The 27,593-nt window shown below is 53.2% G+C and overlaps 12 protein-coding genes; 3 read left to right on the top strand and 9 right to left on the bottom strand.

The window, feature by feature from the left end:
• Positions 1–311: 311 nt before the first annotated feature.
• Positions 312–2,172, bottom strand: GSBLH_T00002785001 (uncharacterized protein; the record flags this gene model as incomplete). XM_013041287.1 has 1 exon in its annotated part: positions 312–2,172. One exon carries the CDS (start codon positions 2,170–2,172, stop codon positions 373–375), a length of 1,800 nt encoding a protein of 599 aa, XP_012896741.1. The 3' UTR covers positions 312–372.
• Positions 2,173–4,126: 1,954 nt separating this feature from the next.
• On the top strand, positions 4,127–4,907 carry GSBLH_T00002784001 (uncharacterized protein; the record flags this gene model as incomplete). The annotated part of the gene is made up of 6 exons (XM_013041286.1): positions 4,127–4,260; positions 4,292–4,385; positions 4,414–4,499; positions 4,529–4,632; positions 4,664–4,718; positions 4,748–4,907. 6 exons carry the CDS (start codon positions 4,127–4,129, stop codon positions 4,905–4,907), a joined length of 633 nt encoding a protein of 210 aa, XP_012896740.1.
• Positions 4,908–4,991: 84 nt separating this feature from the next.
• On the top strand, positions 4,992–5,544 carry GSBLH_T00002783001 (uncharacterized protein; the record flags this gene model as incomplete). XM_013041285.1 has 2 exons in its annotated part: positions 4,992–5,181; positions 5,212–5,544. The coding sequence occupies 2 exons, from the start codon at positions 4,992–4,994 to the stop codon at positions 5,394–5,396; spliced, it is 375 nt and encodes a 124-aa protein (XP_012896739.1). The 3' UTR covers positions 5,397–5,544.
• An 89-nt stretch (positions 5,545–5,633) lies between these two features.
• Positions 5,634–6,593, bottom strand: GSBLH_T00002782001 (uncharacterized protein; the record flags this gene model as incomplete). XM_013041284.1 has 5 exons in its annotated part: positions 5,634–5,728; positions 5,760–5,840; positions 5,876–6,141; positions 6,173–6,284; positions 6,317–6,593. 5 exons carry the CDS (start codon positions 6,591–6,593, stop codon positions 5,643–5,645), a joined length of 822 nt encoding a protein of 273 aa, XP_012896738.1. The 3' UTR covers positions 5,634–5,642.
• A 65-nt stretch (positions 6,594–6,658) lies between these two features.
• Positions 6,659–7,518, bottom strand: GSBLH_T00002781001 (uncharacterized protein; the record flags this gene model as incomplete). XM_013041283.1 has 4 exons in its annotated part: positions 6,659–6,984; positions 7,018–7,081; positions 7,111–7,407; positions 7,441–7,518. The coding sequence occupies 4 exons, from the start codon at positions 7,516–7,518 to the stop codon at positions 6,695–6,697; spliced, it is 729 nt and encodes a 242-aa protein (XP_012896737.1). The 3' UTR covers positions 6,659–6,694.
• Positions 7,519–14,359: 6,841 nt separating this feature from the next.
• On the bottom strand, positions 14,360–15,221 carry GSBLH_T00002780001 (uncharacterized protein; the record flags this gene model as incomplete). XM_013041282.1 has 5 exons in its annotated part: positions 14,360–14,450; positions 14,485–14,715; positions 14,747–14,908; positions 14,942–15,041; positions 15,073–15,221. The coding sequence occupies 5 exons, from the start codon at positions 15,219–15,221 to the stop codon at positions 14,379–14,381; spliced, it is 714 nt and encodes a 237-aa protein (XP_012896736.1). The 3' UTR covers positions 14,360–14,378.
• Positions 15,222–15,254: 33 nt separating this feature from the next.
• GSBLH_T00002779001 (uncharacterized protein) lies at positions 15,255–16,616 on the bottom strand. XM_013041281.1 has 5 exons: positions 16,550–16,616; positions 16,480–16,520; positions 15,993–16,445; positions 15,865–15,963; positions 15,255–15,799 (listed from the first exon to the last, which is right to left on the bottom strand). Exons 1-5 carry the CDS (start codon positions 16,593–16,595, stop codon positions 15,614–15,616), a joined length of 825 nt encoding a protein of 274 aa, XP_012896735.1. The 5' UTR covers positions 16,596–16,616; the 3' UTR covers positions 15,255–15,613.
• Positions 16,617–17,084: 468 nt separating this feature from the next.
• On the bottom strand, positions 17,085–17,812 carry GSBLH_T00002778001 (uncharacterized protein; the record flags this gene model as incomplete). XM_013041280.1 has 3 exons in its annotated part: positions 17,753–17,812; positions 17,527–17,723; positions 17,085–17,498 (listed from the first exon to the last, which is right to left on the bottom strand). Exons 1-3 carry the CDS (start codon positions 17,787–17,789, stop codon positions 17,085–17,087), a joined length of 648 nt encoding a protein of 215 aa, XP_012896734.1. The 5' UTR covers positions 17,790–17,812.
• An 881-nt stretch (positions 17,813–18,693) lies between these two features.
• On the bottom strand, positions 18,694–19,722 carry GSBLH_T00002777001 (uncharacterized protein; the record flags this gene model as incomplete). The annotated part of the gene is made up of 6 exons (XM_013041279.1): positions 18,694–18,830; positions 18,861–19,049; positions 19,080–19,262; positions 19,293–19,382; positions 19,418–19,621; positions 19,653–19,722. 6 exons carry the CDS (start codon positions 19,720–19,722, stop codon positions 18,694–18,696), a joined length of 873 nt encoding a protein of 290 aa, XP_012896733.1.
• Positions 19,723–21,020: 1,298 nt separating this feature from the next.
• On the bottom strand, positions 21,021–23,096 carry GSBLH_T00002776001 (uncharacterized protein; the record flags this gene model as incomplete). XM_013041278.1 has 9 exons in its annotated part: positions 22,825–23,096; positions 22,731–22,793; positions 22,633–22,700; positions 22,426–22,600; positions 22,253–22,395; positions 21,832–22,223; positions 21,710–21,800; positions 21,338–21,680; positions 21,021–21,308 (listed from the first exon to the last, which is right to left on the bottom strand). Exons 1-9 carry the CDS (start codon positions 22,963–22,965, stop codon positions 21,021–21,023), a joined length of 1,704 nt encoding a protein of 567 aa, XP_012896732.1. The 5' UTR covers positions 22,966–23,096.
• Positions 23,097–24,089: 993 nt separating this feature from the next.
• GSBLH_T00002775001 (uncharacterized protein) lies at positions 24,090–25,406 on the top strand (the record flags this gene model as incomplete). Its single annotated transcript, XM_013041277.1, has 7 exons — positions 24,090–24,188; positions 24,220–24,325; positions 24,355–24,408; positions 24,440–24,644; positions 24,674–24,718; positions 24,748–25,285; positions 25,314–25,406. The coding sequence occupies 7 exons, from the start codon at positions 24,090–24,092 to the stop codon at positions 25,404–25,406; spliced, it is 1,140 nt and encodes a 379-aa protein (XP_012896731.1).
• Positions 25,407–25,744: 338 nt separating this feature from the next.
• GSBLH_T00002774001 (uncharacterized protein) lies at positions 25,745–27,031 on the bottom strand (the record flags this gene model as incomplete). Its single annotated transcript, XM_013041276.1, has 1 exon — positions 25,745–27,031. The coding sequence occupies one exon, from the start codon at positions 27,029–27,031 to the stop codon at positions 25,745–25,747; it is 1,287 nt and encodes a 428-aa protein (XP_012896730.1).
• Positions 27,032–27,593: the final 562 nt, after the last annotated feature.

Genomic DNA, 27,593 nt, shown 5'->3' with positions numbered 1-27,593 from the left:
ATCAGTGCGTGGTGGGAAAGGTCCCGCGCGGCACGACGATTCCGTTCGATGTGTCGTACACGCTGGGCGCGCGAAAGCGCGGAGCGGATGTGGAGGTGGTCGTGAAGCAGATCATGGAGGAGGAGGGCCGAGAAGAAGTGGTTTTGCAGTATACCAATGCGTTTTTCCAGGATGTGGCGCGATTGTACTTGTCCCTCAAGATCGATATTCAGTACGACGGACTGCTGACGGTGCGGGTTCGCGATGAGATGAGTGGCTTAGAGGAAATTATAGGAAAGGTGGAATATTGTTCTGTTTGTTACAAACACCGATACACAATGGAGTCAAAAATATATAAATAGAGAGAGAATTCTCTTAATCTCAATCTTAATCTTAATACGTATCAATCTGAGGCTTGTCATCGAACGACACCGTCAGCGATCCGTCGCTTCCTTCCTCCTCGAACATCACCAGCTCGTTCTCGCCCTCCTTCAGCACCGCAGCGGGGACGAACAGCGTCAGCTGCGGTCCCACGGTCCAGTAGCGTCCCAGGTTGTATCCGTTCACGAACGCCACTCCCTTCTTCAGACCCGTCGGGTTCAGATAGGTGTTGGCCACCTTATCCACGTTGAACGTGGCGCGGAAGAACGTCATCGGCTCCGCGCGCTCCTTGTCCGTGTACCAGATCGGGCTGATGTTCTTCAGCGGCATCACGCACATCTTGAAGCCCTTCAGCGGCTCGCCGTCCAGCAGAACGTTGCCGATGATTCCCTTGCTCTCCACCATACCACCGCCGAAGTTGATGCGGCCCTCGTTCTCCACCATGATGTTCAGCATTCCAGCGGGAATCTGCACGTCGTGCTCCGTGTCGCGCTGCAGCCAATCCACGTACTTGCCGTCCACAGCGATGTAGCAGCGGTCGTGGATCTTGTTCTCCAGTCGCAGCGTTCCGCCGTTCGTCTGGATCATGTAGTGCACAAAACCATAATCCGTGTCGAGTTGCTCGAACGTCAGAGGATAGTCCGCCTCCACGCAGCGGCCAGCCACAGCGGGCATCACGTCAAACATGTCAGCGAACTCCGTGAAGCGCACCGTGCCGTACGAGCGCACGGGGTCGTTCTCCACCGGCCATTCCGCGATCTTACGGTACTTCGCGATGGTGTCGCGAATAATCGCCCACTTCTCGGTCATGTCCGCAGCCTCCGAAAGAGGAGCGTCGTAGTCGTAGGAAGTCGGGTCCGACTGGTAGTAGTTGGAGTCGCCGTTGGCTCCCGCGAAGAAGTGATGGTTGGTTCCGCCGAAGTACATGTAGAAGTTCACAGAGGCGTTCACCGCCATCATCTGGTCCAGGCAATCGGCGATACTCTTGGCGTCCACAGTGTGGTGCTTCTCGCGCCAGTGATCCAGCCAACCAGGATAGAATTCAGTGTTCACCTTGGGGCCCTGCTTGGCGTACTTCATCTGCATGTCCCAAGCTCCCGAAGGATCGCGTACACCAAAGTCCACAGTCACATAAATCTCTTCGGGGAGGGTACCGCAACTGAGGGCATCGTCACTCGGAGTATCCACGGTGAAGTAGACCACATCGTCTCCCAGAATCTCCTTGTTCAGGTTCAGCAGCCAACGCAGATGGTCCTTGTCGCAAGCGGGGTAGAATCCATATTCGTTCTCAATCTGAACGGAAATGATCGAACCGCCATTCTTGTAGAGGTGAGGACGTGCAATATTGAGCAGCACACGGAAATAGTCCTCCACGTGCTTCTGGTAGACAGGATCCGAGGTGCGTATCTTGATGCCCTCTTCACGGATGAGCCAGTAAGGAAGGCCACCGAAATCCCACTCGGCACAAATGTAAGGACCCGGACGGAGGATCACGTACATGTTGTACTTCTCGGCGATCGAGAGGAAGCGGTCCAAGTTGGCAATTCCGTCAAAGTTGAACTCTCCCTTGCGAGGCTCGTGGATATTCCAGGCAACATAGGTCTGGACAGCATTTAATCCTCCGTTAGCCATCTTCTTGATGGTGTTCTCCCAGTTAATATAGTCTGGGCCGGGCTCCTGGCGGAAGTAATGGAAGGATCCAGACACATAGCTGAAAGGCTTCCCATCCATCTCGAAGTGGTCGCCAACGATCTTAAAGGTGCGAGCCCAGATAGTAACTGCTAAGAGCAAGAACAAAGTGCACGATTTCATAATAATAAATAAAATATGATATTGAGGAGGGCAATTGCGTTTCAATTAATATACGCAATTATATCATCATATGGACCCTAAGTGTGAGTATTTGGAAGCAGCAATCGGGACATCTCTGTCGTCCATAAATGAAACACAATTCGAGATCCTCATTTCCAAAACTGGAGTAATCAATCAGGTCATATGTGAAGATGAAGTCTTTCAGTATGGGAATGACCTGGCTACCTTAGAACACTGATTCTTCAGGTTGCGATGATCGAAACACAATGCTTTCCCAAATGTCTTGACTGGGATGGATAGCACAGCCACAGAGGCACTGCGTGTCTATGAGAATCACTTCCCCCATGATAGTTTATGATGTGCATACTATTCCTATTATTCTGGCTCCATACTCCTTATTCCCCATTTTATCCATACCCCATCTATCGTCCCTTTTTCGAAAGACCGCATTGTTTGTTTTCCAATGAATGTTTGGTACTCTGTTGCCAGATATTTGTTGATTTTTTTATTGGCCTATGCCATGTTTTTCTTCATTTACCCGTTTCAAGTGATCTCTATGTCTATGTGCTCTTTCACACTAACAAATAGCTTTTCACCAATTGTAAGAAGTTTAGTACAGATAAGGAAATATAAAATTTACGAATCCCAAACGTTTTATCGAGCCGATCGTTTTATAGAGGATTGGCATTCTTATTCGCGTAAGGAGATTAACAATCCGCCAGATGTCCTTCTGACAGGAGACAAGGATTTAGATAACGCAGTATTGCAATACAACACTGCTTCTCTTAAGTTAACCCCAGTAAGTACCAAGAAGAACGTGGCCAAGCTGAGTGAGACCGACAAGCTGAAGAGTGGCGAGTTATTCACGACGGTCAAGAAAGTTGTTGAAGACGTGACTTTCGAAGAGGAAGACACGCAGACGGTGTACCCAAGGGACGATGATTCCACAGCCTACCCAAAAGACAACGACAAAGACGACGACGACGACGATGATGATGATGATAATAATAATAATAATAATAATGATCACGAATCCGACGAAGTCGAAGAGCAGAAGCTGCCTCCAACCACCCCTCCTCCTCCACAGAAGACCCCGCGTCTGCGCTCCATCCCGGTCCGTCGCTCCTGGCCGCGCAACCGCACCTCCGAGCGCGGCCGCCTCTACCGCTCCTCCTTTTCCTGGCGCCGCCGCCACTCTTCGCTCCCCGGCTCTTCCAACCGAACCGCGGAAGCGGCCAGACGCCGCCGCGAGTGGCGAGAACGGCGAGAACAGCGGCGCGCGGCGCGCTCTGAACGCAGCCGGTCGCTTCCGTACTCGAACGCGAAGTGGAGGACGGTGCGGCAGCAGCGCGAGCGGCTGGATCTGTACGCGAAGCCCGGGTCTGCGGAGTTCCGACGCGACGCGACGCGGCACATTCTGAACTACGCAGAACGCGGAGTCTGCGCGGAAGGACGGTGCCGAAAGTTCGTAGGCGGCGTGGAAGTGCCGTACGACTACGCCACGGAGTGTAGGAGCGGGTTTCTCGTTTTCCACAGGGAGGTTCTATCCGGAGAACGTGGACGTGACGCTGATCACGATCGTTTCGTAGGATTCGGCGCGCGGAGAATGATCTGCAGACTGAACCGATTCCAGTTCGTCGACTCCTATCTCCATCAATGGGGAGGGTGGGTTCTCCGTTTCCCCTTTTGTGTGTAGACCGATGTGCATCGTGGTGTGGGTGCACGATTACGAGCGCGATGAAATCCTCGCGCGGCTGCCCGCGCTGCAAAACCCGATCAATCTCACCATGATCTTGTACGAGCCCACCGACGACGACCTCGATTACTACGATTTCCCCATTAACAAGCTGCGGAATCTGTGCATTCGCAACATCCGCACGTCGCACTTCCTCACGCTCGATCTCGACATGTGGCCCACTCGTCTCGCTGTTTCGCGGTTTCCACTGTAGAAACCATGTACCAACAGCTCGTCAATCTCCCGAGCTCCATCCTCGACTCGCCTCACAACGCCGTCGTCATCCCGCCCATCTTCTACAACTCCGCCCAGATGGCTTCGCATTGCCGCTCCCTCGCTAGCTGCATCTCTCTGTAGATCCCCGCGGTTGTGCCTCACGCGCAGAAGCCAGAAAAAGGCGCCGAAAACGCAGAAGGAAGCGGAGGAATGCGTGCGAAAAAAGCTCTGTTTGCTCTCCAAAGAAGGCGGCCATGCGCACGTAGGCTAGGGAGTGGCGTAGTATGTAGATGCTGGTTACGAAGAAGTGGTTTAATTTCCCGGAACACAAAAAAGTCGCAAAGATTAAATGTTTCCCTTACCAGCTGCAGGAGCCGTAGCGACCACGCGGAGATTGACAGATAGGTATGTAATGCTGAAATACACGGAGAATACGCCGTTGTATGACGAAAGGTTCGTGAATTATGGGTACAACAAGATCCAGTTTATCGAGCAGCTGAAGTACTATCGTAAGGAACGGAGGGCGGATGGGAAGTCTAGTTGACGCGTTTTACATTCTGCTGCACGAGTTTGCTGTGGATGCATATCATACCAAGTATGTATGGAGGGAAGGGTGAAACGCAGATCCCCGCAAGCGAAGGAGTTTAAGCGATCGATTAACTCGTCGCAAAAGCCGGCAATGGACGTGCTGTGGGGTATTTTCCGATCGGAGCTTCGCACGGCGATGCTTCGCCAGAGGAAGAAGATTCGAAGCTGTTCTGTGATGAGAGAAATGTATGCGTAGATCTGTTTGTTTTGACAGTCTTTGGGATCCCACACTTTGCTAGAGTTTTGAAACAAATCTTGCTTGGTTGGAGTATTTTTTGTGATGCAGCCGCAGGAAGGAGTCGAGACGATTAAGATTATAAGCAGCGACAACAAGGAGTTTGTTGTTGAAAAGAAGATCGCGTTCATGTCCGAATTAATCAAGCATTTGTATGACGTCAGTCCCGAAACATCAAGAGAGATCGTCGTTCCGGATGTGAGCGGCGATATTCTCGGTCGTGTGATATTGTTCTGTTTCCTTTTCGTGTCCCGATGATTCAAAGGTTCACATCACTGCGATAATCCCATGCCCGAGATTGAGAAGCCTTTGAAAAGTAACAAGATGGAGGAGAATGTGGACAAGTGGGATGCAGATTTTATAGACCTGGAGGATTCTGTACTGTACCAAATTGTTACTGCATCGAACTACCTCATGATTCAATCCCTCCTTGACTTAGCATATCCATAGTGTCTTGTTTCTTTTTTGATTGTAGCAGAGAGCAGTTCCTTCACTCCCAGTTGTGCCAAGATCGCTTCATATATTAAGGGAAAGTCCGCGGAGGAGATTCGCCAGCACTTTCACATTGAAAACGACTTCACAAAGGAGGAGGAGGAAAGAGTATACCAGCAGACGCTCCTAAACACTAGATACGGCAAGACAACAAGTGGGCAGAAGAAATGTGTTCTCTTTGTTCCAACAAACAAGTTTCTTCATTTAGTCGTGTCGTCCGTAAATCTCGTGGAGGTCCTTCACGTCGATCGCGCCGATAAATCTCCAGCCCTCCGGCTTAATCAGGTATACTGCCTCTCAGCGCTCTCCGCTGCATCCTACCGTTGTTGATTCCTCCGCTCATCGCATCGCGGTGCGTGGCGTGGTAGATCGCGCGTCGACCGAGATCAATCGCTTCATCATCTGTGCGTGAGCGTTACCTGCCAAAAAGAAGAAACCCGTCATATCGTAGTGATAGAGCTGATCGAGCACGGCGTACGCGTACGAGCTTCCAGAGCCCACCGAGAAGTAGCTGCGCTTCTCGTCCGCCTTTAAGCGCGTTCCATCATTATCCACATAGAAAATCTGCGGACCCGTTTTGTCCCAGCCACAAATCATGGTTCCCACGCTCAGACCGTAATCCTTGTAGTGATATAAGAAATCGGACAAAATCTTGCTGGCGGCAGCCACGGAGATTCGCTCTCCGTTTCTGAGTTCATATAATCTGTTCCTCACGAAACAAAGTATTCACAAACCGTGCTTCCACTCCCATGCGTCTCTCCCAGAAATAGCAATCAGCAGCGCCTCCTGCCATCGTTCCCAGCAGGAACGGGTTGATCTCGATGACTTTGTGAACGGAGTTGGATGCTACGACGTTAGATCTGCCAACCGCTCCCCACCGATAAATTGCCCCTGTGTAGCTCGCGAATCGACTGATACAATCACTCCTCCCTGAAATTTAAAGGCAAGGGTGGTAGTTCCCTTGCAGAACTTTACCATTTGATGACTATCCTCATACTCAGCTCCGAAGTTGCTTTTTGTGTACTGTGAACAGTTAGGAACATTAGGAAGCAAGAAGGCGTTTCCATGCAGGTCTTCTCTCAGTTCCTGTTCCTTCTTTGCGTACTCTCCAGGAAATGTAATCGGCATTGAATGATCAATAAGAAGTGAAGCCATGCCGGCACCCGCGGTTTTCCCCGTCTTCTGACGGCCCGCCCGATCGCTTTTCAATCAAACAGAAAACAACACTATAGCACAATTATTATTGCAATAGACAACTATGTGATGCCATGGCCGCGGTTGTACCTCGGAGCCTTCAACAAATCGGGCAAAAATTTGTCCTGCAGAGCATTGAACATGTACTGCGCCTTCCCTGTGTTCTTTTCCGCGTTCATAATGCGCGTTCCATAGCCTCGAATCAAATCCAAGTACCACTGGATCGAATCATTGCCGATGATGTTGGCAAAGCCCATGGCGCGCACTTCCGAGAGCGAAACCAGCATTCCGGTCCGGTCCTTTCCACTCTTGCACATCACCGTAATTCCGGCATGGAACTTCTTGGCCAAGTCTGGACATGATGATCTCCATCCCGCTCGCCTACCCAAGAACGCGAGAATCAAATCGACGTTCTTCAGCACCTTCGACTCCAGCATCCGCTTCACGCTCTACGATGCACCCGCCTCCCGAGCTCTACGCGCAATTCTTCGGAAACCGCGGGGAACTGCGCGTTAATGGCGTCGATGTCCAGCGTCTGCGAGCAGTCGTAGTTCTTGAAGATGTACTGGAAGAAGCGCGGCATGTGGATGGTGGTCCCCGCGGGACTGTCGGGCGCGTTGTAGAGCGCGATGGAGAGGGGTCGGAGCCGGTCCTTGGAGAGAAGCTGGACCTCGTAGAGCAGCAAATCGCGGAAGCAGATGCGGTTGATGTTGTTCTCGATGGTGATGTTCTGCTGGGAGATCAGGTCGCTGATGGTCTGGTTCACGTCCACGCCCTGCGGGTGAGAGAAAAAAAGAAGCGGGAGCACGATGGAGGCGAAGAAGGGGATCACGTGGATGGTGAGGGAGTGCAGACGCGACGTGTTGATGAAGTCGAACTCCGTCATGTGCAGATGCTGCGGCAGCGCCGTGACCACCACGGGGATCACCAGCTTCCCGCCCTCCACCTTGAAGTCGGGCTTGTAGGACACTTCCAGCTTCGCTCGCTAGGCGTGAGCAGAGAGAGCAGAGAGCAACGCGCTTGAGCGTGATCTTGAAGACCACCGAGCGCAGGCAGTACACCGAGACGAACGTGTCCAGGATCATCGCCTTCTCCTTGTTGTACATCGACAGCAAGCTCAGATACATCATCTGCGTCGCATCTCGCCGCCACGCCTACCGGATAGCCGTGTCTCCGCCACTGCACGAACGTCGGCTGGTCCCAGAACCGCGACTGGCAGGACCGCAGCAGCGTGGTGAGCTACGCCTCAGCCTTTCTGCTCTTTCTTCCCTACATCGTGGATGAACGAGGCGGCCAGGATCGCGATCCCCTGCGACGTCGACAGGTCGAATCGCTCGCGGATGCGGATCCCGAGCGTCCGGTTCTTGTCCAGCAGGCTCGGCTTGGCCGGCTTTTCCGCGTCCGCGTCGGGGTCCGGGCAGGGCACGCGGCGGTCGCGCAGCCCCTTCAGCTGGAGCAACAGGTCGAAGAGCCCGCCCTCGGAGAAACCCAGCGCGTAGGCGTTGGGCGTCCCGCAGGAGAGAACGGAGAAGTAGGGAATGGGCTGAGGGAGGAGGCTCTCTGCGAGTGAGCGGAGCACAAAGGAAGGGACCGAAGATGGCCTCGAAGGAACCCTCGAGGATGTAGCGCGGCGAGACGAAGAGCTCGTTGATGTGGAGGTTGGTGGGGATCAGCGCGCACTCCTCGACCTTCTTCATCGTGCTGGGCTTGAACGTGAAGTTGTGCACCTTCCGGTCCGCGTGCTGGTTGCTCTCCAGGCGCCGCTTGTGCACCTCCAGCTTGTCCAGGCAGCTCTACGCTCGAGGTTCTCCGTTTCCACGACCTCGTAGAAGTGCTGGCTGTTGATGAAGTCGCGCGAGCGAATCAGCAGGTCGTCCATGGTCTGGAACTCGTGGTGCCGCAGCTGGAAGTTCGCGATGTTCTTCTGCTGGTTGTGCAGGCGGCGCAGGTCCTCCGTCTCGTGGTTCCACAGCGACTGCGCGTAGCGGCAGTACGCGGACGGCATGTCGAACGCCGTGCTACGATCGACGCCGCGCCCAGCACCCACTCCGTCTCGTTCATGCTCTCCATCACGTGCGCCAGCGACGTCTTCCCGGGCTCGGGCGGGTCGCAGCCGAACAGCACGCGCCCGTTGTGCCCGCTGCTGTCGAACACGAACTCCTTCACGAAGAACCGGCCCTCCACGCGCGGACGCACCGTCATCAGGAACACGCCCAGCGTGTACTTCTCCTTCCGCTTCTCCCGCAGCGCGTGCAGGTTCCGAAAGTCCAGACTGCCCACCGGCACCGAGCTTCACGTCACGCGCAGAATCCTCGCCCACCCGTACAGATCGAAGCTCGTCGACAGCTCCGACGAGTTCGACACGCCGCTCAGCTCCTCCTCCGCGTGAGAGTCCTCCGCCGACCGCACGGCGAAGTCGCGCTGGCTCGCCCGTCTGGAGAGCGCGGACTCGCGCAGCGACGCGGGACTGAGCTCGCCGGGGTGGTCGAGCGAGCCGCCCGTGCTGAGATAGGGCGTGTCGGAGAGTTGGCCGTTGCGCCGGATGCAGTAGCGCATGGAGGGGAGCTGCAGGAGCGAGTTGAGCGAGAGCGACTCGGCGAAGAGCACTTTATTGTACTGCGATGAACCGCCGGCCGGCCATTCCCTACCTTGTTCTTCATGTACACGCGGCTGTTGCTCTCGTTCGTCCCGATGCACTCGAACTGCAGCGTGATGTCGCGCAGCGCCCCGCGCTCGCCCCGCGCCGCCGACCGCTCCGTGAGGAAGCGCTGCAGCCGCCCCGTGGGCGAGAGCGACCCGCCGTCGGACACGCCGAGCGGCAGCGGGATCACGATGCAGCAGTTGAACAGATAGCCCTTCTCGCAGGGCAGAATCGGCGTGACCTCCGTCTCGCCCGCCTCGCGCCAGTCGTTCCGCAGCCCGCCGCGCGCGTGGTACTGGTAGCTGCAGCGCACGAACACGCTCTGGTAGCGGCCGAACAGCTTGTACGTGTTGCTCAGCCGCACGAACACCGCCAGCGAGATCTACGCAACACGCCCCGATGTCGCGAGCTACCGAGCACGGCAGCGACCGCCCGCAGCGATCCTGGATGCTGATGTCCGTCGCCGCGTCGGGCGACTCCACGGACGACTCGGTGGTGCGCTCGGAGAGCTCCGGCTCCTCGTGGGTCATCGAGGTCGACGACTGGCTCATCTCGGCATGCGCGTTCTCCAGCAGCGGCCGCGTCTGCGACGTCAGCGACGTCAGCGACGTGTCCGACAGGCCAGACGGACCGCTCAGCGAGACCGAGCGGATGCTGAGCGCGATGCTGTTGCTGCGGTCGGACTTGGTGCCGTCCTCCTCGGAAGAGGCCTCGCCGTCCGCCGAGCGCGGCACGACCGAGTCGAAAATCGACCGGAGCGACTGGTTGGGCTGCGAGGACGCGCCCACCGAGCGCGAGGACAGCGTGTCGTCGTATTTGTACTTCAGGTGTGGCTCCGTGTAGAAGTTCAGGTCGCTCTGGTAGATGGGGTTGTCCTCGATCTGCCCGATCGTGTCGATGATGTAGTGAAACCGCGGGGAAAGGCCGATCTTGTCGAGAAGGCGAGTGTAGAGCGAGCCCTCGTTGGCCGTCGACGAAGAATGCGTCGACTAGGCCTCAGAAAGGAGAAACGTGGAAACATAGTCTTTGATGAGAACGAGGAGAATGACGTTCGATCCGATGGGGAACAAAATCAAAGCGGAGAGCGTGAAAATGGGATCCAAGGTGCTCCAAATCATCAATCTGCGCTTGATTCCACCACAAAAGCATAAAAACGCAGAAAGCAAAATGCGGATACACAGAATCACGAGAAGCAGAAACGTGTTCGTGATGATCAGAGCGATATTCTTCGCGATCACGAGCCGAATCTACGCATGACTCTGCGCGGACATGGCTCCCACGCTGCAGCAAACGTCCTGATAAACCATTTTCAATTTCCAAATGATGTGGTTGCAGGATAGCAAACAGAGCACCGAAATCATAATGTTGCTCACAATGTAGATCGATTCGGAGAGATCGAACCATTCGGGATCGAACTAGCGATTACACACACATTCCACACTGCGACTCTTCGAATGTATCCGTAGAGACACAGAACAAAATAGCATAAATACACGACGATGCAGCAGACTACGCACACTTTCACCACCTTCTTCCTGAGTCGAACTAGGTAATCGGTGAAGTAGCGCATCATATGGAAAAGAACAGTCACCTGCATGCCCAGTTCCAAAGTGCGGTTGATTAAGAGAAAGAGCTGACTACGATCAGAATCAACAATAAAATTTACAGCTCGCCCGAAAATGATTTGTGGCGGTTCAGGATAGAAAACATTATCCCCGTCAGAATGCTTAGCATGTAAAACACAAAGAACCTATCGTTCACCCGTCTGCAATTAGAGATACATTTGTCTGTGTCGGTTGTTCTTAATGACAACAGATCGCAAGCATATCTATGCGTCATTCCGAAAACCAAAAGTGTACGATTCCTGCAACAAGCAATACTCCATAGAGAATGATGCTCGTTATAAAAACAAAAAATGTAATTCTTGATTCACTTTCCTTGTCCAGCATCTACATGTCGTTTTTGGTCCTACACGGCTACAGTAACGTATATTTGCTTGGTGTATGCCAGGCCCCCTTGGCACAACAGCAATGACGAATGAAGAATGAAGCCATTAACTCCACCGCGGTTATTCCCTGTCTTTTGGTGAAGTACAAAAAAGTGAGTGCAGAAATCGTACTTTAATATACAAGGGACGTAGGAACCCAATCCTTTTCCATCATTACAATTGCCATATGTTGATACTTCGGCTCTCATCACCTCCTAAGCATGAAAATATTCCTAATACCGAGAGAAAATGATGCTCTCATGTTGTAGACAAATAGTATTTTGTGCCTATTCAGTTGTCTCGCTATTCACAACGGATGAAGAATCTCCATGATGTCTAATGACACGAATGCGTTTAATTATTGGTGTAGAGATCAATTCTATATTCCAAAGCTGGATCCCGAGTTGTGTATGTGTGTAAATCATATTCATAGAATGTTTGCGAGCATAGTTTTCAAGGGAATCACAACAAGCGTTGGGTGGGAACACATTTAATAACTCCAAATGTGGAAATCGAGTGTCCTTGTGATGGTGAACAAACATCTCTCTAAGAAAACTGTTCAGATTGCGTTACATAATCCAATTCCTTCGAAAAACGCTGCAGATTTGTATCGTTGATCTTCCCCTTCCATTCCGACCAAGGGTGTCGTTAAGAGCCCCTTCACCTCCCTTTTAAAGGATATCATCGTATATTTGTCATTGTAGTACTTCGCAATCGAGGCAATCAACGTACATCGACTGGACCCCACCGGATCGACTTTCGGTTCCTCGATTTCCATCATTCGCATCAAAGCTCTCCAAACCCTGCCATTGATTTCCCCATCTTCGCTGAAGTAGTCAATGATGTCGAGCAAACTATTCACCGCGTCTCGCTGCTTCAAAAGCGACTCAAACCCGTTCAGAAGGAACGTATCCTCGATTTCGATCCCATTACTCCGCATGAAATCCGTCAGCGCCACAAACGAAGCCTCCGTCAAACCGCTCGATCGAACCGCGGGGGAAAACAAACTCGGATCCAGCGTTTCCTCCTCTCTCGCCTGGTCCCCGCGGTTCGACGCATCGGTCGCGATCCTCGCCGCGTTTGCCGCGTTTATCTGATCGATTCTTCGATTCAGCAGTCCAAAAATCCGCGATTCCTCCGTTTCGCGCTACGCTCAACTCGGCATTTCTCGCCCACCTCCAAGATTTTCCCGAGCCATTCCTCGCTGACCCGTCCCTGGGTCTCCAGGAGCGTCAAAACCCGTTCACACAGCGCGTCCTTATTGCGCACGACGTCCTCGGAGCAATCATACGCGCTACGCTTCACTCGTCCTTCGCCGGCCTCTACAGCAGCGCAAACGACACCAGGTAGCTCTGCAGAAACTCGTTCGTGTAGCTCGCGTTGTACTTCGCCAGATACGCCGCCGTGGCGGGCTCGTCGTGGCTCGCGATCGCGGTCAGCAGCTTGTACGGGAGCGCGATGTTGAACTTGCAGCGCTCGCCGATGGCCTGAATGTAGCGGAACAGCGCGTCGTACAGCTGCTGCCGCTGCGGCGCGGCGATGCCCAGCTGCACGTTCAGCTTGGACGCGTTGACCTCCTTCAGCACCTTCATGAACGACGTGAACTTGATGGGAATGGCCGAGCTCGCGCAGAAGTGCAGGACGTCCACGCAGAGCGCGTACTCGCCGTTCTACATCGCATCGCTTCGCCGTCGCGGCTCTACGCGGATCGACAGCACCAGAAGCTTCTCGCAGAGCGTGCGGTCCAGCTCGCTGGTCCCTTCTTCCTCCGCCGTCTTCCCCAGCAGCGCTTTGTACCGGTCCTGCACGGCCTCCCAGACGCAGTCCTCCTGCCCTACGTCCAAGCCGAAGCGGGAGGCTACGGTAGAAGCACTGCGCGCCCAGCGTGCTGCGGATCAGAGCCGGCAGATACGGACACGACGCGTCCAGCTCGTGGAACACCAGGCTCTCCAGGATGTTGAACTCGCGGAAGTGTCCGTCGAAGAGAAGACGCTGCGCCTAGATTAGAAACGGGCCAAAGAACCACGATCGGGACGAATTCTCCCATGTGCACGTAGAAGCGGTTGTTGGCGTCGTTTGCCTGGACTGCAGTTAAATAGGCAGGGAACTGGTGAATAATCGAAAGGAGAGCGTCTTTTCGAGACGCGAGAGCGAGCAAAATGTTCAAGGAAGCTGATTGGAGAACGATTTCTGCGTGAAAACAAACAAACCGCAGGACGTACCGTTGCGGAAGATTTTCTTCCAAAGCGATAGAATGGACTGTGTTGTGTCGTAAGACATGTAGAACGAGGACGATGTGTTCGAGGAAACGCATTGTCGATTGTAGATGTCTAGAAGAAGCGAATAGGCCAGCGGATCCTTCTCGTTCTCTGAAGTTTATTTTTTAAAAAATCGACTAGAACCGTTCACTAAACGCTCCATAAACTGAGAAACGTTCGAAGCGATGACCGGACTGCGACCAAGCAGGTCTTGGAAGCAATTGATCACGGATTGACGCTTCTCACTATTCTGATTGTATCGACGAAGTCGGCTATTCTCTTTGGAAGGCTTCTCTTTCAATGCTGACCGATAGAGCTTGCGACGCAATTCAAACGCTAGAAAATAATTAAATGCTTGTGCACAAATGAATACAAACTGTTGAGTTTTCACTTGAGAAAACGTCCTGGATACAAAGTTGGTGAGTGTCACCCGGAAACAGCGGGTCTATATGAAACGATGCATTCAATCATCACTTCCTGCACATAATCCGAGAATACGACTGTCAAGTGCTAGAGTTCATCTTCCTATCCCATCAATACGATATTCCTTTCTCCCCTCTTCACTTTTACACTCTGTTATTTCCTATTCTCAAATCAGAAGTACATATAAAACACTATTCTCCGAACTTGCTGGACTCTCCGTAGAATCCGAAAAGAATCTTGAATATGGTTTATTAAGAGACGTGGTAAGCCCCAAAACTCTATTTCCAGAGGTTTCCAACGATCTCAACTACAAATCACTTCTATCTCTCAGATTCTCACAATCGCTGAAGAACGACCGCGAAATGACATCCTCAGACAGCGAATCATTTTGCGGCAATCTCTTTTTAAAACAAACAACTTACAACATCATAAATTGACTATTCTTCGTCGCAAACATACTTCTCGAGTCCAAATGGAACCGAATCAAACTGCGAGAGATCCTCCACAATCTACCCATCATCCCTCATCTCCTTTCTCTCTCACTTGGCAGGCTCCGTCAAACTTCGACAAGTCGCTTCCAGGAAAGGCAATCGCGACGACTTTCATTCCGGCTGCAAGACCTCCCTTCACTCCCAGCGGAGAGTCTTCGAACACGATACAGTGCTCTGGAGGAATTCCGGCGATCGACGCTGCCTTTAAGAAAATGTCCGGAGCGGGCTTTCCATTTTTAACATCCTCAGCCGTCACGATCGCTTCGAAACGATCGATCATTTCCTGAAGATGGGCCAAATCGAATCGAGCGTACCTTGTGAGGAGCCAGCTTGGATCCAATTAAGGAACGAGGAGTTGAGGTTGCCATATATTGCTTCACTCCGTGTTCAAAGAAGAAGCGAGTCAACGACTCGGCTCCTCTCAGCTTCTTGAACGTGGGGGCAGCTTTCTTCATCCCTTCGACGTACCGATTTGCCTACACGATAAACCGATCCCTGAAAAATAGAACAAAGTCCTCGGGATCAATCAAGCCGTCCAATTCTGCTTTGTCCATCATCCATCGAACCCACAACTCCGTTGGCATTCCACAAATCAAGCTGTGATTCGCACTATATCAGAAAACGGTCCCAGACTGCATACAATTCGATCTCTCTTGCTCCAGGCTTCACAGATTCCATAATATCCGCAATGATATGCGAGGACTGCGTTTCCGTGTCAAGAAGAGTACCGTCGCAATCCCAGATGATGCACAAGGGTTCTTCCGCAGAATGGTGGTGAAAGGCAGACATCAGAAAAAAGAGTGTGTGTTCAACAAAGAGAGCAAACCGAAAATAAATCTCTGAGTTCGCGAATTTTCCATTCGGGAGTGAACGCTCGACTTGAAAGAATCTCCCTAATTCGACTCAGGGGAAACTTGTGCTTCTCCACGATCGGAATCAGCTTGTCTACTTCAATAAACTGATCTATTTTATCTTCTCGCTGTCGATTAAGCAATTCCACAACCTTGTATTTTAGAAACTAGAGATAAAAAAGATTCACTAGCAACACCAGAATCTCTTTATAGCGCGCTTTGTATGTCCGCATACGCATCAGCTTCTTGAAATCACTTTCCAGGCGTTGATCAAACTCCTTATCCATCGTTTTGAGGTCTTCGATGACGGGTGGTTTGGTATCATCATTTTCACTTTGATTCAAAACAACGAGCCCTCAAATACATGATGGTCATCATTTCGTTCAGCGACTTGGCCATTTTCTCGTCCTTCTTTAATCGGCGACCGATGTGGCGAACATTGTCAATCAAGCGAACATGCGAAGTCAGCGAGTTCGAATGAATGATTCCGCTTACAGTCTCGTTTACCTCCCTCAACTACATCAAAAAAGTAAGACAATCCAATAGCAATTTATATTTAAAAATTTTAAACAGAAACATACCATTTCAAGAGCTGGCTGGTCCTGGACGCTCTGCGAAGCCTGGGCTCCATTGCGCAATTCGACGAAGCGAGTTGCCAGCATTTGTATATAGGATTGGTACTAGAGTCGCATCTCCAATAAAATCAAACGATCGAATCCTTCGTATCGTATGTCATTTGATCAAAAGCCAATGGAGGGAGGCCACATTCCTCCAAAAAAGAATTAATGCTCGGCTGCAAGGCGAAGCTGCTTTGGTATTTTTGCGGATCTTCCCCGTTTGTAAGAACATCGAGGGAGGAAGAGTCGGAATCATCGGAAGATGGAATCACCGCCAACTGCATTTGGTTTTTTGCCGGTCTGTAGGGCGCATACTGCGGAATGGGCACAGAGGAACGATTGATCGGTGGAGCCTGTGCCGCTTCTGGAATGGGTTGAAATGATGGAGTATAGTAGTCAGAGAAATTCATGTGAACATCCAGCTCGGGATTGAGTGGCCGTGGCTGCGAAAGCGGGCGACTCCTTTGAAAATAGTCTTGCCGCTCCTCCATCGGCGGGATGTCGGCATCGCGAGCTTGATCGAAGCGAATTGCTTTTTCAAAATCCTATCCTCTCACATCCAGCCAGAATCCGTCCTACTCCAAGGCGAGAAGTGTTTGAGACGGAAGAAAACGAGATATCTAGAGTTCATGATGTACAGTGTCCCAACTGTCAAACAGCTCTTCGGCCGGTTCCATCCCACCCAGATTATTCATTTGCCAACAAACACTCCTCACAACAAAAAGTAGACTAATTCAGCGGTGCGAACATATCTCCCTGCGCCGCGTCCGTCTGCCACGGTACCGGATAGTCCAGCGCGCTCTCCACAGATTTCGCCTTCTTCGCCGATGAAACCTTCACATAGCGCTTTCGCGTCTTCCCCGCGCTCGTCCTCCCTTCCCGCAAGCTCTTCTGCAGTTTATCCACCGCGAGCTTCTCAAAGCGCCCCTTTATCGAGTTGATCGCCAGCATCATGCATCGGTCCTGCAGTCCGTCCTGCAGTCCGTCCAGCGGTCGCTCCATCGGAATCTGGTTCCCCTGCATGATTTCCAGATACTTCTTGTTGAATGCCGCCTTCACCTCGCTGTCGGGCTCGGAGCCCGATATCACGTCCTGCACGCGCCGCAGCGTCACAGTCGCCGCTTTCTGCGTCTCGAAAAGCCGGCGGAGGAACGGAAACACGATGCGATTGCGACAGTTCGATTTCACGCCTTCGACGTCGTTCGCCTTTGATTCAGAAGCAGAACCCGACGGACTACCAGCTCGTAGTCTTCGATCGACGTGTTCTCCGATCCCTGCACCGGTAATGGCGCGAACAGTCCGGTCTGACTGAAGTGAATTGCGTCTTCGGGACGGACCGAGAGCGGCTCGAGCGTCGCAGGGGCCGTGAGATTCCCTGGAATCAGAGGCAGACCCTTCGATTCGTGCTGAATCTGAAGGAGCTCTGGATCGTCGTCAAACAGATAGCCGCGCTCCGCTAGCTTCAAAACAGTATCGCGGTAGAGCAATTTAAAACTGTTTGAGGAAATGTCGAGATTGTACTTGCCCTTCATATGGCAAAGCGAATCTAGAAATTCTTTATGAACCGGGTTCTGAGCGATCACGTCGATAGCCACGTTCTAGGTTACAGCATGTTCCCAACCCTACTTTAATGATGGAACCCACGAAGCTCGTATGCTTGGGAACCTGGTATTTTAATTCTTTATCACTTTCTTTAGCCATGTCTTCAATCACAAATATTAAAACATCCCTTAGGGACGAGTATAAAGTATCGCCGAGCTTTGATATTTTTAGCTGATTGCCAGTACCAAAGTAATGTAGATCTCCTCTGGAATAAGAAAAATCTACATCACACGACCTCCGGATAGGATACCCATGTCTCTGTTGCCGTTTTGGATTCGTTCGACCATGATGTTCAACATTTCGTTGATGATCCCCAAAGTCTCGTCACTGAGTCTACAAATATCATATTTTTCCTTCCGTGTCGCTTTTTGATACGGCATTCACAACTGAGCCATATATTAAAAATTGTGGTTGTTTTGGGCAGTCGAAAAACAATCCTTAGCTCCCTCGTTTCACAACAAACACGCACAATTTGTACACACAACAGCAGCGTGCCGGCTGCCGGAACTAGACCAACTCCACCTGCACGCAATCCTCCAGAGAGAAGCTATTCGCCACGATGTCCGACAGCTCCTTCAATTCCTCCTCCTCCACCGGATTTCCTTTCAATTACGCTTCCTCACGACCCCTACCTCGCATACAGAGGTAGAACTTCTTCGCCTTGTTCTGCACGAAGTGATTCAAAATGTGAAACAGTCCCGTCGACGACAGCATGGTTTCTACGTTTCCACTCTCCCCAACGCGCTACGATCCACCAGCACGTTATGCAGCGACGGCAGCAGCGCGAACACATCCAGCAAATTCGCGATGCTGTTATCCGTGATTTCGTTCTCTATTTCGCACAATCCCCGCGGTTCTACCGCTCAGATTCAGCACCCGGACCGGGAGCACGTGCCCCGCGTCATGCAGCGCCCGCAGCGAGCGCGCGAGCGCGTCGATGGCGGCGTCGGAGAGCGAACAGCCGGTGAAATTGAGCGTGTCGATGGCGTCCGCGTACTGCGCGTAGAACTGCGCGAGGAAGAACGCGAGTCCCGCGTCGCCGATGGGGTTCCCTGCTCGTCAGCGGAGAGAGAAAACAAAGAGAAGGCTACGCGTCGTGCTGCAGTCGAAAACGAAGCCCTGCGCGCGCAGCGATCGCAGCTCCGCCAACAACAGGCGGTACCCCGCTTCCGAGAGCCGGTTCCCTGCGTCTCAATCGGAGAAACCGGGGAAACCTTCCAGGTTCAGGAACGAAAAACCGGGGAAACCGGGGAAATCGGAGCGGTGCGCGGCGAGCGTGCGGAGCAGGCGGAGCAGCGAGGGAACGTGCGAATCGTCCAGGTTGCACTCTAAATCTCAGCGAATCGCACCGGAGAAACCGATCAGAGAGAGGCTGGCGAGGCGGCCGCAGCGTCCGTAGGCCACGTAGCGACGCAGAATCGCGGAAACCAGATGAAACGCCCCGCCGCTCAGATCCACGTTTTTCAGGACGATTTTCTCCACGGTGTTCACGCAGTTCGCTACGGCGAGGCTGAAATAGAGCTGCAGACACGCGTCGGATACCGTCTCTACGCTCTCAGCCGATCCGTCTGCATTACCGCGAATCTCGAGATTGCGTAGGGAACCGGCCTCGATGCGCTCCTCTAACCGCTCTATAATGGATTGTTCCCCGCGGGGCATGAGGGAGGCCTGCGTGGCGCCGGTGACGAAGTTAATGAGATTGTTCTCGTGGAGGTGGATGGAGAGCAGCGTGGACGCGATATCCGTGCCGAACCGGCAGTCTGCCATTCAAATTAACGCGAAAGGCCCACTGAGGAGGAAGACTTGGCGGAGGTCGGGGAAGCAGTTGTGCTTGAAGAGGAGGAAAAGCTGGCTGACGCCTTCGTTGCCGAGCGGGTTGTCTGCGTTTGAGTCGAAGGAGAGAGAAGAGAAGTACTGCTGAGGTCGAGGACGCGCAGGTCGGGGAAAATGAAGGCTTTGGAGGCGCTGAGCGATCCGAAATGGAGTTGGTTGGTGAGGTAGGTGATCTGATTGGGACCCAAATTGTTCCCTTGCAGACGCAGCTCGCGCAGTTTGAGGTGCGGGTTGTCGATGAATAAATCGACGAACCGCGTGAAGCCGTCGTTCCCGATGCCTGCGACTAGACGTGAGGGGCGAAGAGAGAGAGAAACAAGAGAAATCGATGCATTGAATGGTTTGCGGCGTGTCTTTCGATCGCTCCAATTCCTCCAAGAACGCCATCGCTTGTTTGTTCGCGTGGAACTCGTCTACACAATGAGACCCCGCTCCAGGACGCACAGCGTGTTGGCCTTCCCTCCTTCGAAGCTACGTCTCGAACACCATTCCCATTACCATCATCAACAACATCATCAACATCAACATCATTATCATCATCTTCTTCTTCTGATAGTATGCGATATCCGTTCAGTCGCTTCAGCTGATTCCAATTCGCTTCCTGAATCGCTTTTAACTCCTCCATATCGGTTTCATCGCCGCGTTCAGCTTCGTTTGCCGCCTCTTTCCGAACCATTCCGTATTCGTCCACTTGCACGATCGACCGCAGCGGCTTTTGCAGGCTCTGCGTTTCGTGCATTGGGTGCAGTTGAAAGAGCTGCTGAATCGGGCAGCGCCGCAGCGATCGCGTCTGCTCATCGATCTCGCGCGTGTAGAGCGACTGCAAATACTCGCGGATGGGAGTGAGCGCGCGGCCCGGGCTTTGATCTCTGGGAGAACGCGTGGAACGGAAGGTGGGATCGTAATCGAGTCGTTGTTCAAACTGAGCTTCGTGGAGCCCCATTTCGTCGAATTCTACGCGTTAGCAAGCAAGCAAGCAAGCAAGCAAAGACGAACTCTTCTTCAACGCTAACTGCTCCATCTTGCTCTCTTGCAGCATGCTCCGCATTTCGCTGAGAGAGTTCTGAAGATACGCATACTTGTTGACCAAAAGTTGAGCCGTGTTCTCGAGCTTCGCGGAATGCTCAGTACAACGGTCTATATAGGATATCGCATCGTCGATGACATCCAAAGGGAAGGGCTCCTTGGAACTTTCCTGTACTTTGTTTATTACATAATCAGCGTGACGGACAAAAGAACTGGAATCCTCATAGTCGTGGGCCAAATTGTCGAGCCAAGTGTTCAATTCTAACAAAACAATATCGACATCCTTGAGTTTCTGAAAAGCATTTCGAAACACGTCGATACAGCTCTCCGTTTTAATGCCATAGTAGGCGAGCGTTTTATCATTGTCCAATATTATAGTCTCAAAACTTACAATAATGTAATCAAACTCGATATCAAGCTGATCCTAGAAGTCACCCATCCGGCAAGCACCAACACTAAGAACTTCTTTCAGTTGTCTAACCGTAAATAAGGAAGGAATGTCCAGAGTATAGGTTTGGGTCCCGTAGATAATAAAAACGCTGATTGAATAGGTTTCCATCCCCGAATTAGCCTCAAAAAGCAGTCCAAAAAATGAATATGCAAACATTCCGTTACCCCGATTTCCGGAATTCCAAAAGTTGGGTTCAACAAACAGTTTCTTACAAGAACTTCTCCAAATTCAATTCCAGAGCCGAGCCCGGGTAGCGAAGCTCGAAATTCTTGATCACCTGAGGATGCAGCACTCCGAAGTGGCCGACGACCTCCTCCTTCTCTCCATCAATGATCACAATGTCGCAGCAGCGTCCCGGGAAGAAGGCTCCGTACTCTCCCTCCCGGATATAGTACTGCTTCCGTCCCTCGGCCACCTCCTCGGCCACTCCGCTGTACCGCGGCGCAGGCGCGACATCGAGCAATCGCATGAGTCTGTCCATCAGTCCGTGGATAATCTGCGTCCCAGCCGCCCTCCTATGCCTACCTCCAGCTGCGCGGCCTGTCCCATGTACACCGCGCAGACTCTGCGCTCATTGCGCGCGCCGACATAATTGGCGGGATCCTTGAGCACGACGTCGCTGACCTCGAAGAGCTTGACCCCCTTGGCGTAGGGCACGTGCTTGTTCTCGCGGAAGGTCTTGAGGATGCCGGGGAGGAGCGAGGTTCTGCAGACCTCGAACTCGACGGTCTTGGGGTTGGCGAGGCGCACGGCCAGTCCGTCCTCCTCCAGCCGCAGCATCGCGTAGTTCTCCGCGCGGCTGCACAGCGACAGCGTCAGCACCTCCGTGTACCCCGCCATGGCGATCTGCGCGCGGATCATGTCCGATCTACCGTGAAGCCTCGCCGCCATCCGCACAGCTGGTTGATCGGCTGCTCCGCGCCCGTCGTCAGCGTCGGCGGCTGCTTCCGCTGGATGTTGTTGTACCCGTACGCGATGGCCACGTCCTCTACAGCTCGCTCCGCCGCCAGACAGCCCACCGAACACGTCGCAGGGGTGGATCACGTCGGAGCGCGTGATGGGGATGTTCACGCGGATGGTGTCCGCGTCCAGCACGGTCGCGTCCAGCTGCATCTTGTGCAGGTCCGCCAGCATCGCGTCCACCGGGATCGCCGCGCCGATCGTCGAGCAGCACTCCGCCACCGAGCAGTCCAAATGCTTCTCGGAGAAGTCGGGGTAGGTCAGCGAGCGGCCCTCGGGGAAGACGGAGCCCTCCTCGTAGACCACGTCCACGATCTCCGCAGAGAACCGGTCGTCGCAGTACTCCGAGAACATCGCGATCAGCGTGTTCAGCACGATCGACGCCTTCGTCACGTCCTTCGCCGTGCAGTCGATGAAGATGTTCTCCGTCTCGTAGTCCATCCGGCTGTGACTGCCCTTCACACGCTTCCACGTTTCTACTTTCCGTTGATGAGCGGAGGCAGCGACAAAACCGTTCCTTCCGAGTCCACCAGCACAGGGATCACCGGCGAGTCGTAGATCAGGTCCGTGTACGGCATCAGGTGCTTGCAGTCGTTCGCGGGATTGCGGTAGAAGTCCATGAGCTAGCGGGAATCGCGGGGATTCGAGCGTACTTCGCGGGCATTGAAGTCGCGCGTCTGGTTCAGCGGCTGGAACACGATCTGCTCGGCAGGGAGCGCGCGGTAGTAGAAGGGAGGCTTCACCGAATCGAGGTTGTGCGTTCCGATGGCCACCAGGTTGCGACGACGACAGATGTTCAGATGCAATTTGTCCTGCAAGTCCAGGAAGCTAAGAGAGAGAAGCGAGCCAGCGAGGCGTACTTGTTGTAGACGTCGTGGTTCATGTGAATGTTGCGAAGAACGGCGCCGACGATGTAGGGACGAATTTGCTAGCTTCAGAGGCGGCCAAAAAACGATACCTTCGTGTCCTTCTCGACGAATATCTTGATACGCTCCTGCTTAGGCTGAGTGAGGTGATACTTCTACACAACAAACTCCTCCCCAGCCCCCTACCGGAACTTCCTCGATTCCCATGAAAATTCGCAGCGCGCGGGAAATACCCTCCAGGCATAGCAGATCCTGACGGTTGGCAGGAACGTCGATTTTGTAAACAACCACCTCCTTCTCCTCGCTTCCCTCTTGCTTTCGCTTCATACGCGTCTCCGTTACGATTTCATCAAGCTCAATTCCAAACTCAAAACAAAGCTCATCAAATTCCTTGTCTGTGAAAGTTTTCCCCAAGGAACGGAAAAGCATATCTCTCTCAATCGGAACGTTAGGCATAGCTGCTTAGAATGAATAATTAGTTCTATTTCCTCATGCCGACTTGTCCAGAATTCCCCGCGATTTTACACCCTCATTCATGCTTTGTTCCGGTTCGTGTAAATCCCGTTTTCTCTAGCAAAAAGTCATTTAGGTACACCGTAGCTGCTGTCAGTCATGTTTTAGGTTACTTTGTGTTATGTCTCTGCACATTGTGGATACTCTCGTTCGGAGAAGACTTCTCGTTACAGTATGTTCCTCTGCGCTCGGTGCTATTGCTTTAGTCCTTTCTGCGATATTGGAGAGATGAGGATTATGTCACAGCGATCAGTATTCTACTCATTTCGAATGACTATGTACTGTGTTTTTAGCCTTGTACTCAACCGCAGGTTACCATGGCGACAGTTTCCTCCGCGATTTTATCCTTTTCCAGTGATTCCAAGTGTGCTCTTTTCCAGGACGAAGAGTTCTGCGTACTCTTTTTACAGCTCACGAAGTCTCTTCTGTCTCAGCCCCAATTATCGTAGCTAATCGTTTCTATACCTCATTCTAAGACTTTTACAACAAGCCATTGAGAATTTGGAGTCTTCCGTGAAGCTCCTAGACTCCGCGTCTCCTGTTCTTTTAGAGCTGTTGCAAGATCTTGTTCGGACGAGTTCTTTCCCTGAAACGAGCATCAAGGCTGGTGATGAATTGGATCCGTTGTTACAACAGCGCTACGAATCGATTCAAAAGCAAGTTTTCAATTCAACACGGTAACAGTAAGTGAGAGAAAGAGAGAAAGAAAGATGAATTGTGAAGGACAAGTTGTGGGAGCTGTGAGGGATGATCATGCTCTCAAACTAATGTCCAAAAATGATTGGAAATCACAGAGCACAAAGAGAGAGATACTCTTTGCGTCTAAGATTTGCGCATACTCACCATGTATAGATCATTTCCTCATTAACAATGATTTTTCCTACTCTTTTTCTTTCCTTCGTTCCCTCCTTTTCCATATTTTCCCATATATAAATTGAATGATTGATATTATTATTATATTAAACTTTGTTTGTTTGTTTGTAAATAATTGCTTGGTGGTCAGTGTTGATTCGATGGAGCATGTTATCAGCATTAGGGTAGTATCTCTATCCTATATACCATTTGTAGAACTACACCGAGCTGAAATTAGAGAACATCCGTCTTCGGAATGAATTAGCTGCACAAAAGGAAATGTATGAACATTGCATTGAAGAATTCCGCACTTTACTCCAAGGTAATTCAAATGCCTCGTCTTGACCGTAGAAACAAATGATCTATATATATCTCAAATCGCCGAACTAAAGAAAGGAAATCCCAGTATTTTGTTTTCGCGGATCGACATGTTTAGTACAAACTATACCAGATTCCATTCCCGTTGGCAGCAAGCCACTGCTTCCTCCGGCTCCTGTTGCCCTGGCTCCTCCGCAGGAAAAGAGGGAGATGGAGCATCCCAGGCCTGTCCGGAAAACGCGATCTACAGCCTACGTCGGCTCCTGCATTCAGGAACATTCAAAGCGCGCTCCGAAATCGCCGCAAGTTTCTTTCACCGAATCGTACGCAGTCTTCTCCCGCTTTCCCCCAGCTCCTTGCGGCGCGTCATGGTTACCTCGCTCCAGAAGAACGCGCTGTAGTTCCGTTCACTTTGTTTGATGGTAGCGAGGAACTCTTGTACATTTCCCTCCAACCTCGCTTTTCCCCGGAAACCATTCCAGCGGTCCTCTCCGCTCTCCTCAGCTGCATGCAGCAGTCCTTCTCCTTGCTGAAGACCTACGAAATGGCTCCGATGAACCAGAAGGTTCTTCTCTTTTCGTCCTTGTTATACTTCGTTATAACGCGCTTCCCCGACCTGGAGCTCGAAAACACGTGTCTCGAGCACCTCCAGGAGGAGCTGAACGCGGAGCTGGGGCAGTCCTTCGTCCACTCCAAATTCGATCGGTTCTCCCCCGCGTTTCTCGCGACCTTTCTCGTCCTCTTCGACCTCTGCGCGTTCTTTGACGCGCTCCCGCTCTTCAAGCTCTCGCTCTACGCCGCCTTCTCGCGCAGCGGCGTGTTCCCGCTGCAGCTCGTGAACGCATTGTTTCTGCATAACCGCGGGACGCTGGACCGGCTGAGCGACTGCGACGAAGCGATCCAGTGCATCATCGGCGCGACGCTGCAGCGCGGAACCGTGGAAGCGCCGGAGTTCGCGGAGCTGGTTTCGTTCTTTGGGGAGCAGGGAGGAGCGTGGGAGGAGCGTCTGGGAGAGCTGGAGAGAGAGGCGTTGGAGTGTGTGGTGGACGGAGCGGGGTACGGAGAGGACAACGCGAAGTATGTGATGGCGGGGCGATGTCTGGTGCTGCTGTATGTGTGGAGAGGAGGGAAGTACGCGGTGCGGAGCCTCGTGGAGAACGGAATCGTGGAGGCCGTGGAGAATGAGGGTTTGAGCCGGGAGTACCGGACGTTCTTGCTGTATCTGCTATGTGGGAATGAGGGAGAGGAGCGAGGCGTAGTGTGGATCGCGGAGACCAATCTGTTTGGAGGGGAATGGACGCAGATTCGACAGCAGATCGCGCAGCTGGACGTTCTGACCGACGCCGTGCGGTCCGAATTCCGCGCTCTTTTCTCACTTGTTTGTTCCAACAAACACACCCCATTTGCTTCGGCTCTTCGCTGCTTACCAGTCGTCGTCCCACCCGTCCGTCGTCGTCTTCGTCGTCTTCGTCTTTGTCGCCGGCTGCGCGTCCCAGTCGTCGTCCCATCCGTCCGTCATCTTCGTCATCTTCGTCATCGTCTTCGTTGTTGTCGGCGCGTCGTCCCAGTCGTCCCACCCCGACGCTGCCTTCGACACTTTCGGCGCGCGGGCTGCGCTGCGTGCGGGCTGTGCGGGCTGTGCGGGCTTGGCGTCCCAGTCATCCCAACCGTCCGAAGCCTTCTTCGTCGACGTGGAAGTCGAAGCGGGCTGCGCGTCCCAGTCATCGTCCCATCCATCCGACGCCTTCTTCGCCGCAGACTTCGAAGCAGAGGCGGGCTGCGCGTCCCAGTCGTCGTCCCAGCCGTCCGACGCTTTCTTCGAAGTCGGAGCCGAGGCGGGCTCCTCGTTCCAGTCGTCGTCCCAGCCGTCCGACGCTTTCTTCGCCGCGGGCTTCTTCGCGGGCTCGTCGTCCCAGCCGTCGTCCCAGCCGTCCGAGGCCTTCTTCGCCGCGGTGTTTTTGGCGGGAAGCGGCTTGTCATCGTTGAGCATCGCCATCAAATCGTCATCCGAAATCTTCGTCGGCTTGGCGGCAGACTTCGTCGTCTTCGCCGCGGTGGTTCGCCGCGTCCGCGTCTTCTTCGTGCCGCCAAACTCATCCTCCCAGCCCTCGTCGCTCTTCTTCGGGGACTCGCTTTTCGTTTTCATTCGCTCGGCCATCTGTCGAATCATCTCCAAGTTCTGCGACTCCTTCTCCAGCTCCTTGTTCTCCTCATCGCTGAAGTTCAGACCCGTGTCGTCCCAGCCGCCCATCGCTTTCAAGCCCTCGCTCTCCCATCCCTCCTCGCTCGTCGTCGTCGTCTTCTTCTTTTTCGCGTCTTCCTTGCCCTCTTCGCCCCACACATCGTCTTCCAGACTGTCCATTCGCTCCAGCGTCGACTCCGCCTTCGACGGCTCCCCCAGATGCTCCAGCTCCTCCATCGACAGCTCCGTTCGCGTGATCGCCGGCAATACCGAGTTCACCGTGCTGCTCGACACCGCTTTCGGCATTTTTTCTCCCGCTGATTCGCTTGCTCCTGTCGCTGCTGTCGTTGCCGCTGCTGTTTCTGTAGCGTTGGCGGACTTCCCGATGAGCGATCCCGCCACCCAGGACATCGCGGAGGTCACATAGCCGCCAGTGGCCTGCAGCATCGACGGCGCGTCCTTCGACGGCTCCACGGGGGCTTTGGGCTCCGAGCCGGTCTTGGTCCACTCCTGATGGCCAGCCTGCATGGAATCGACGACCCAAACCAAACGTAGATGCGGTTGAGGAGCGACTGCACGACGTCGAAGGCTGTGTCGCGCACCGTGGTCTCGACGTCCCAGAGCAGCGGGCAGAGCGACGGCAGAATGCGCCGCGCCAGCAACTAGAGAGAGAGAGGGGAGAAGCCGCGTCCTACGCCATCGTCGAAGTAATGCTGCGTGTTCTTGATCGTTTTGAGCGACTGAATGCGCGCCTTGGGGAACGGATCCTTCATTCCGCGGCCGATGCACGGGAAAGCAAACTAGCTCTCGATCGACCCGCAATCCGCCCACCTGGCGACGCACCGACGCCTCCAGATCCGCAACGATGTGATTCAAACACACCAGGATGTTCGTCCGAATCGCCGGCAGCGGATCCGCCTGCAGCGACCCCAGTCCCCGCACCATTTTCTCCTGGTTCTCGCGGTCCAGCAGCGGCGTCAACGGGATCATCACGCGGATCGTCGCTTCGCGCATGCTCGCCGACGTGTCCGACAGTCCCAGAATCACCTGCGGGAAAATATCGCTATTCACCACGCGCCGGTCGATCAGT

Source organism: Blastocystis hominis, assembly GCF_000151665.1.
Source record: "Blastocystis hominis, Singapore isolate B (sub-type 7) whole genome shotgun sequence assembly, scaffold_2".
Lineage (NCBI taxonomy): Eukaryota > Bigyra > Opalinata > Blastocystidae > Blastocystis > Blastocystis hominis.
The sequence above is the reverse complement of the archived record's forward strand: the minus strand, read 5'-3'. Positions and strand labels throughout refer to the sequence as shown.

Coding starts and splice junctions, on each gene's coding strand:
- GSBLH_T00002779001 (XM_013041281.1), bottom strand. CDS start 16,595: ATGAATAATCTGGGTGGGATGGAACCGGCCGAAGAGCTGTTTGACA. Junction 16,446..16,479: donor CAAACACTTCTCGCCTTGGA/GTAGGACGGATT, acceptor GTGAGAGGATAG/GATTTTGAAAAAGCAATTCG. Junction 15,800..15,864: donor ACCAGCCAGCTCTTGAAATG/GTATGTTTCTGT, acceptor TTTTTGATGTAG/TTGAGGGAGGTAAACGAGAC.